Source organism: Gastrolobium bilobum, unplaced genomic scaffold (genome assembly GCF_033153095.1).
Source record: "Gastrolobium bilobum isolate Gb01-03AN ecotype WA unplaced genomic scaffold, APGP_CSIRO_Gbil_v1 utg4610, whole genome shotgun sequence".
NCBI classification, from domain to species: domain Eukaryota; kingdom Viridiplantae; phylum Streptophyta; class Magnoliopsida; order Fabales; family Fabaceae; genus Gastrolobium; species Gastrolobium bilobum.
In genome coordinates, this window is record NW_026896635.1 from 228,513 (window position 1) to 238,122 (window position 9,610).

The 9,610-nt window shown below is 43.8% G+C and overlaps 1 protein-coding gene across 1 annotated transcript; it reads right to left on the minus strand.

Annotated features, from left to right (window-relative positions):
• Window positions 1-8,097: 8,097 nt before the first annotated feature.
• Window positions 8,098-8,484, minus strand: LOC133301170 (uncharacterized). Its single transcript, XM_061500794.1, has one exon. It carries the CDS (start codon window positions 8,482-8,484, stop codon window positions 8,098-8,100), a length of 387 nt encoding a protein of 128 aa, XP_061356778.1.
• Between the last annotated feature and the right edge of the window lie 1,126 nt (window positions 8,485-9,610).

The window sequence follows — 9,610 nt, forward strand, 5'->3', positions numbered from 1 at the left end:
ACTTGCATTCACCCCGGTACACCGTCTTGTATGGCGCTACATACTCAGGCTTCCCGTCAAGATGAAACAACACATGCATATTAAAAGCCATTACATGTAAAGTTCAATCAACATATCAAATATCCAAAAGCATGTACACAGCATGCATAAACCATACCCCCATGGGACATGGTGGAACCACAACATGGCTAAACCGAGGACACGAAAGCTTACCTTGCAAGCTAACTCCAAAAGCCAAGAGTCCACAGCTCAAAGTCCAAACACAGCAGATTCACAATCTGTTATGGACCAACAATACATCAACAACATGCACCACAAGCATACAATATTAAGACAACGCCTTTTCATTACGTTTTCAAGTCTTAAAGCTTCTAACAAAGCCACAAGCCCTTAATCCCATGATTCTGGCTTAGTCCATTAAATACAGAAGTTCAACTTCATCAATCTAGGGTCCACAAACCCCCAATAGCCTACTGTACACACAACACAGCTACTGTTCTACGAAATCCCAGAATATCCGGATATTCCTCGGGACCACCGGATATGCAATATCCGGATATCCAGAATCCCATATCCGGATATCTATTATCCAGATATCCCAAAACCCCATATCCGAATACACATATCCGGATATCATATCCGGATATCCCATATCCGGATATTCCACGGGCCGATATCCGGATATTTCACGACAGAATGCAGTTTCTGCATTTTCGTGAAGATATCCTTCCAAGGTTGGGTTTTTACCGATTTTAAAAACACCTAAACATGCATTTCTAGGTGTGTTCAACATTACCCCACAACAAGTTATCATCTTTTGACCTTAACATGCATCAAGCTTTCATTTTTAAGCATTAAACTCAAGATCAAAGGTTGGTATACATACCAAAGGCTTAAAACAGAGAAGGAGATGCTCTTGGAGCTCAACACAGCCCCTCAAGTCTGACTCAAGAAAGATGCACGAAAATGGCTTCACAAGGGTTGGTTCTTCTCACCAGAGGTCACCACTTGGACCTCCAAAATGCCATAACTATGGCTTTCAGCAACCACACCACCCAAAACCAGCACTCTCACCCACACACAGAGGATGGAAACTCAGAATACACCCTCACACTTCCTCACCATGCATGTTCTTATGTGTAAACAAGCTCAAAAAGGGAAGAAATCAAGTAAAGGTGCCAACTTGAGTTCAAAAATGGTGAAAGGAGGCAATGGAACAGTAAACCACCCTCAGCCCACCAAGTGCCTCACGTAGGAATTCTGGTATGCCTAGGGTTATGTGCTAAAATGCATATATATAGCCACTTAGCCATAAAACACACAGTATTAACTTTAATTGCTACGCTTAGTATTTTAATCCCAAACTTTGGATTATGAAACTACATAATTTTCTAAGATTTATCATATTTTTCTTATAATTTTCTGAGCACTTTTTCGGTACGCGCTTTTCCAAGCCAGTACCGGTTTCCAGCACCAGTTCTCATTATCTGGACTTGAAACTCGTTTTACAAGTCCTACATATTATTCTAGTAATTATCATGCACTTACATTAATTTTTCGGGATACTTTTTCGGCACGCATTTATACCGACTAGCAGAACCGGTATCTGCACTTTTCTTCCGAAAAGCGACTTTCAGCATTATTACTCACTAACTATAATTATTAAAGCCTCATAATAATTATTAGAGTCAATTATAGAATTATTTCCTATTTTCTCGTAATTTATTAATTAAATACCTTAATTAACGGTGCGGGTTCTTACATTCACCCCACCTTTTTAGGATTTTGACCTCAAAATCAGAAACATACCTGGTCGAAACTCGGGGTACTGCCGGAGAAGCTCGTCCTCACGCTCCCAAGTACACTCCTCAGGAGTCCTTCCGGTCCACTGCACCTTGACCATCAGAATGATCTTGCTCCTCAGCTGCTTCTCGCCACGATCGAGAATCTTTAGTGGTCCTACGGGAGTCTTTAAGTTCTCCCGAACTTCCACATCATCCGGTTGCACCACATGCGAAGGATCTGCTATGTACCTCCGAAGCTGAGACACGTGAAACACGTCGTGGATGTTGGCCAGGTTCGGAGGCAAGGCAAGCCGGTAGGCAACAGGTCCTACTCTACCAAGAATCTGGTATGGCCCAATAAACCGCGGACTCAGGTTCCTCACTCCGAGTGCCCGTCCAACACCGGTGACAGGTGAAAGTCTCACAAACACGTGCTCACCCTCACTGAACTCCAGTGGTCGATGCTTGACATCGTAGTAGCTCTTCTGACGATTATGCGCTTGCTTCAGCTTTTCCCTGATCATCTGGATCTGTTAGGGTGGTATCTTGGACAAAATCCAAGCCAAACAACTCACGAACCCCAACCTCCGACCAGCAGGTAGGTGTACGACACCTCCTACTGTAGAGCGCCTCGTAGGGTGCCATGCCCAGACTAGCATGGAAACTGTTGTTATACGAAAACTCTACCAATGGAAGGTACCTATCCCATGCCGAGCCCTGCTCCAACGTGCTAGCCCGCAACATGTCCTCCAAGGTCTGGATAGTCCGCTCAGTCTGTCCATCAGTCTGAGGGTGATAGGCGGTACTCAATCTCAACTGCGTACCAAAAGCCCCCTGCAGCGCCTCCCAGAACCGAGATGTGAACTTCGGGTCCCTATCACTGATGATACTCACGGGCACCCCGTGAAGCCTCACAATCTCGCGAACATACAATCTGGCCAACTGCTCTGTAGTGAAGCTCACCTTCACTGGAAGAAAATGGGCAGACTTCGTCAGTCTGTCCACAATGACCCATATCGAGTCACAGCCAACCTGAGTCTTCGGCAAACCCACAACGAAGTCCATGGAAATGCTCTCCCATTTCCACTCCGGAATCTCAAGAGGTTGAAGTTTACCAGACGGCTTCTGGTGTTCAATCTTCACCTTCTGGCAAACCAAACACTTGGACACAAAGATAGTAACATCTTTCTTCATGCCCGGCCACCAGAAGTTCTTCTTCAAGTCTTGATACATCTTAGTAGCACCAGGGTGGATAGAAAACTGACTCTTATGGCCTTCTGCCATAATCTCTTCTGTCAACGGACCTCGAGGAACCACAATCCTCCGCTGGAACAAAAGCAATCCATCATTATTCCAAGACACACCGTCCTGGTTCTTCACATAATCCAGACACTCTCTCTGAACTTGTGCCTCTTTAATCTTTTCTAACAGCTCGTTGACGCTGATGCTTCCAACCCGAGAAGTATGCTCGCACACGGAGCGGTCACTGCCAAGTGGCAGAACTTCTCAACCACATCGAAGTTACCAAGTAGCAAACTGGATGAACTACTGGATTTCTGACTCAAAGCATCGGCTACTGCTTGGTCGAACCGAGAGTTGCTCGGGAATATTTCTTTCAGAGAGCAAGAGTGTAGAGTAGTAATCAGGATTGCCAACAGGAGCAATCTACTCTGACTAAGAGCAACCCTCTTCAACTATACGCAAGCGTACGTGTCAAGCAATATAGGGTATTATAGCCCCAGATTTATCGTCCTCAGGGAGCAGTTGTGAAGTAAGAAGCGCTAAAGGAAACTTAATTTGTAAAATGGAGCAATAAAAGAAATCATTATTCTCAGCTAAGCTTCACAAAGAGAAATCTCTGGGCAGCTAGTTAAACAATGTTAACCATTCTGAACCAGATGAGAGCATTGAATGACTTAGCATGGTCATCGAATAAAATGGCATCAATTGAAGTAACTTTAAGAGCAGTCAACGAAATGAAAGTAAGAGCATCAGCTAGTAAAACACAGTTCAGTTATCGTGAGGAAAAGGTTGTGATAGGAATTGAGTTAAGATTAATTTTAGAAAGAAAAAGATCAAGTAGGTGTTACGGGTTCCATGTTTTCATCCCTTTGGTTAACCCTGCCTGGTAGCATATTTTACAAGTGGATTTTGCTCCTTCCCTTGTTTTGCTATAGGTAAGCAGAGGGTAAGGCCTTACTCTCCACGTTACTCCATAGTACTTGGAGTTATATGCAAGGAAACCATGCTGCCTTCTCAAAAGAGCATGGATTCACATGGCAGTGCTCCCCATTCCAGGTGTTTATCCCTCCTTTCTTCAGGCTAAACTACCCCAAGATTTTGAGAATGCTCCACACGCCTTTGTCAGTGTTTCATCAACCGAGTGGTCCCGGGATGAGGTTGCCAGCCCAAAGGGTTTCACAAAATCAATAAATTAAACCAAAGAGCAACTCAAAATTCATTTATAAAATATGTGTTCCTTACAAAGCTATCCTAAGATAAAAGGGATTACTTCTATGGAACCCTCACCTACTTAGAGGAAGTTAGCTCCTAGTGAGCATTTTTAAAAAGAAATAAGAAAACAAAGAGACAACCAGTCCTAGGATGGGTGCTGATCCTCCTCTTTATGAGGATTGCTTGTTCCTTTTATAGGGTTCTTCATTTGATCTCCATTGTTCCTTTCATCAAGGGTCGTGCTTTGTCTAAATCCTCTCCAATGGTAGCTTTGCTTCTTGCCAGCTTGACCTTAAATGGAAGTGGTCCCCCTTGCTTTTGGCTCCCTTTGTGAGTAGGAGTATCGGATTCAGGGCAGCACCTCCACCTTATCTGTTGTAGCTGACGTGGCGGCTCCCCATTGCTCATCTTCTTTGCTTTCATACTGTAGCAGAGGCAGCACCTCCACCTTCTCTGCTGTAGCTGACGTGGCGGCTCCCCATTGCTTCCTTTGACTGCTGTTGTACTATAGCAGACTTCTTTTTCCTTTCTGTGCAACACTCCTTCTTCTCTCTTCATTTTGTGGTTCCTTTTGATGGGCCTTAGGTGTCCTGAACAAAGCAAACTAACCCAATAGTCATATGTGAAAAAGATAATGTTAAATTTGCTCCAGGTCTACCTTAATTCCCACTTTCGGCATTGCTTTGGTCCACTATTCAAAACAGTTGCTCTATATGAAAAGAAGAAGGTTGAAAGGAGTGATTTATAACCAAAACATGGGTTTTGTGGAACAATTTACACTTAATGGGCCTCAACTCTTGAGGACTATTAACACCCCAAAACTAGATATTACTCGTCCCGAGTAATCCTTCACAACCAACAGTTTTCTTGTGGCAGGGTAATGCTCCTTGAGATTATCGATGAAGAGTTAACTTAACTCCTTCCATTGCTTCATTAGAGCACTCATCTGACTTGTGAGTTTCACCAGCTTCATTGTGTGTGTGAACTCTTCCACTCTTTTAGTCAGTTTCCCACAGAGTTGCTTCCAGATTGAACTTTTTGGCTTGATTTCTTCTCTTACTTTCTAGCTCCCTTCTCTATTTCTTTCTTTTCAGGTCTTTTAACTGGAAGTCAATTACCCTTGTCTTTGCATAGGGCTGACCTTCAACAGCATGCTCTTTGAGCGGCTCTTGCTCTCACCTTGATGACTTGAGCTCTTTGAGCGAAATTTTTGGAGCAGAGGAGCTGACCCTTTTTTTTTTAAAACAGGGGCAGAGTAATTTACTTAAACAGCCTGAAGTTCTTTCTTTGGTAACTCAATAAGTCCACTGAATAACAGAGTGTCCGATTTTTGGAGTGCTGCTTTTTGTGCATGGTGTTGCTCCAAATCAGAGTGATGCCCTATGTTGTTTTGTTAGAAACTGAAAACTCTTTAGGGCATCTCAAGGAGCAGAATCCTGGGCAAAAAGAATCATTGAGTAGATCAGGACACTTAGGACGGTAAACTTAGCAAAAATTAAAAACAATATTTAAAAAATAAAAATAAAACAGGGTGGCGAATCCCTGGTACACCACAGAAGTCATTTATCTAAGAGCAAAGTCAGTAACATTCCACCACAAAACTTTCAGGCATTCATTCCAACAGATTTAAACAAGTTAAAAAGGATAGGGAACAAATGAACCTGGGGTCACCATAGCGACCCTTAATGCTCTCCAGTTTCTTGTCTTGCTCCGCTAAACGGAGCATTTGTTATTGCTTCTGGAGGGAAGACATTTGGAAACGGTGGATATGGAGTTTGTCCCTTGAATTTTTCTCCCCAGTTACTGGCAAAGATTTGATCCCGAGCTCGGTAGTACAATCGGAGTTGAATTTCCTCCTCTTTGATTTTCATCAATTCATCTTTCAAGAGTCCGATCTCCTCCTTCCAGTCTTTCCTGCTTTTTTCGTGGGCTTGCTCCCTTTCTTCCATTTTCTTGTTCATCATCTCTACTGCTTTCATCAGGTCTTTTACCGTGTTTTGCAAGGTTGAAGATCCCTCTCCTTCCTCAATCCTTTTTTTCTGCGGCAGTGGTCCAACATTTTTTATCTGGTCAAGTTCATTCTGCAGGGCCATCTTTTCTTTGTTGATGAGCAAGCTGGCTTCTTTCAGAGATTGCAGCTCCCTTCCAATTGTGTCTTCTAAGGCTTGCACTTGAGTGGCTAGAAGGTCTGCTCCGAGACCAAACATAGTTTGACATTGAGTCATGTCAGTTGTCTCGACTAGGAACTGCCTTCGTCCACCCCTTGCAGGAGCTTTCTTAAAGGGAAGTTTTTCCCTTCTTGGAGTTTTCTGAGGTTCTTCCTTCACATTCCCCGAAACTTCAGCTTCCTCTTCTTCCTCCTTTCCTTCTTTTTCTTCTTTCTCTTCTTTTTCTTCTTCCTCCTCACTTTCCAATCCTTCATTGTCTCTGATTCTTTTTATCGTGGACTGATCAATGTCCGACCCTTCTGGAATGATTTCATCCAAAATCGGGATGTTGGCCTTTAAACCAGCCCTCTTGCACATTTCAGTGACCAGACAAGGGAAAAAGAAGGGGGAGTTTCTTGGTGCATTTGCCACCAGTTGTTTGTAAACAATCCTCCCAACATCAAACTTCTTCTTAGTTAAGATGCAGAAGACCAGCACTGCTCTTTCCCAGTTCACTCTAGAGTCATTGCTCACGGGAATCAGACGGGAGTTAATAAAATGCATCAATACCTTTGCTTCGAATTTGAGTTGCTTCCTAGGGATGGATTCCTTAGTTCCCCAGGTTCCTCCCTCTGAGCCTATTTCTTGGAGCACTTCTCCAGTTACGGCCTCATCCCCTCGGCCAGCACAGTATCTATCGAACTCATCTTGTTCGGCAGGAACTAAAGCAGTGTTGTATGCTTCGTTGATTTCTTCAGGGGAGAAGTCTACTTTCACGCCTCTGATGAGGAGTTTTGGAAGATCTTCTTTCTTCATTCCCTCCAAGAATGCAGTCACGAACTCAGTGCGAGCTCTTGAGGGAGGCTCAATGAACAGTTCCCAGTCCAGTTCTGCTATATCCTCGGTCAGCCATCGGTCGAGATCTCTGTGTTTGGAGCTACTGAGGACTATGCCCCGTTCTGGTATGACTGTACGGTCGACTGTGGTTTGCTCAGGTTTGAGCTTTTTCCCTGTTCGGGTCCTCTTCTTGGAGATAGAAGCAACAGGTATAATGGCCTTTGGACGTGTCATGGTGTAATGTTCTGAGTAGGAGGGATGGAGTGGGGAGTAAAGGTTGGATTTTTGTGGGTTGAAGGAGAAAAGATTATGAGAATGAAATAGTAGTTCTGTGTTTATAAAGGAAGGAAGGGGAGGATGGGAAGGTTAAAACGCTCTGTATGTTGGTGATCGTGGCTTTGCTGAGTGGCGGATATGGGGTGGAAGAGCGTCTGCTGCACATAAATGCCTGGGGGAAAGCAAATGTCCTCTGCTCTGACGGTTTCTTCTTTTTGAAACTGCTACTCTCGCTTAATTGGAGGGATGTGACAGCACGACGTGGAGCTATTATCCTTCCGTTGCTTCCGCCACTCGGTTTTCTCTCTCTTTTTTCGCATGCGGCCCATTGCAGGCCCTTGGGTTAAAAGGGGCAAGTGGATCAGCCCAATTTGAACTTGGTTTCTCATTGGGGGATCAAATTCTAAGTGTTGGTTGCTCCTTGCTTTTGGGATCAAGTTGCTCAAGAGCAACCCCAAAACTAGCTTCCTGCAATGGTTAGCACATTAATTTTCTCAAACAAAGACAATAATAATAAAAAGAACGACGTGGAAATAAATTTGGGGTTTCTCCCAGTAGCGCTTCGTTTATAGTCTTAGCTCGACTTGTTGCTCCTTGAGTCAGACTTCAGTTGGGTCATCGAGATGAGAAGTTAGTTTCTCATGCTCCTTGATCCCTCTATTATACTTCTTGAGTCTGTGTCCATTTACCCTGAGCGTTGCTCCAGATGTTTCATGAGCAATGGCAAATGCTCCATTGGGAAGTGCTTCAATGATTGCATAAGGTTCCTCCCATCTTGATTTCAACTTTCTAGGAAACAGTTTCAATCTGGATCGATACAGCAGCACTTTGTCTCCAACTTCTAACTCTCTCTTGATAAGCTTTTTATCGTGCAACTTTTTCATCTGCTCCTTGTAGAGGTTGGCGTTTGCATATGCCTTGCTCCGGAATTCTTCCAGTTCAACCAACTGGAGCAACCTCTTTTCCCCAGCCATTCTGGAATCCATGTTTAGCAATGTGATGGCCCAGAATGCTTTATGTTGAAGTTCCAGAGGCAAGTGACACGCTTTTCCAAACACTAACTTATAGGGGGAGCAGCCAATGGGCGTTCGATAAGCTGTTCGATACGCCCATAGGGAATCATCCAATTTGTTGGATCAATCTTTTCTATCTGGGTTTACGACCTTTTCCAGGATTTTTTTTATCTCTCTGTTGGACACCTCTACCTGCCCGCTGGTCTGTGGGTGGTAAGGGGTGGCAATTTTATGCTGCACTCCATATTTCTTCAGGAGCAATTGGAATTGTTTGTTCACGAAGTGTGTACCCCCATCGCTGATAATTGCTCTAGGGGTTCCAAATCGAGTGAAAATATTCTTTTTGATGAACTTCAGCACTTTCCTGGCATCATTAGTGGGGGTAGCAACAGCTTCTACCCATTTCGACACATAGTCAACTGCAACAAGTATATACTTGTTTCCAAAGGAAGGTGGGAAATGCCCCATGAAATCAATGCCCCATACATCGAACAATTCAACCTCCATTATTGGAACAAGGGGCATTTCATGCTTTCTTGTAATGTTCCCTGTTCTCTGGCACCTGTCACATTTTTTAACAAAAACATTAGCATCTTTATACAAGGAGGGCCAATATAAACCTGACTGCAGCACTTTAGCTGCTGTTCTTGCTCCAGCAAAGTGTCCTCCATAAGGGGAATTGTGGCATTGCTCCAGTATTTTCTGTTGTTCTCCTTCAGGGATACACCTTTGAAGTAATTGGTCAGAACACCTTTTGTAGAGCAAAGGGTCGTCCCAGAAATACTGCTTAGCTTCATGATGGAACCTCTTTCTCCCTTGGTGATTCAAGTGGTATGGCTCAATTCCGGCAGCCAGGTATTTTGCAATATCTGCAAACCAAGGAGCTTGTTTTTCAGCGATCATTAGAAGCTGCTCATCAGGGAATGTCTCCTTGATATGATCTCCTTCTCTGGGCTTGCTCTCTTTAATCGAGATAGGTGGTCAACCACCTTGTTATCACTTCCTCTCTGGTCCTTGATCTCAAGGTCAAATTCTTGGAGCAATAGTACCCATCTAATTAGTCTTGGCTTTGCATCCTTCTTAGCAAAGATTTGCTTGA

Bases quoted from the DNA above. Each gene is read 5' to 3' on its own strand.
- LOC133301170 (XM_061500794.1), bottom strand. From the start codon at position 8,484: ATGGATTCCAGAATGGCTGGGGAAAAGAGGTTGCTCCAGTTGGTTGAA.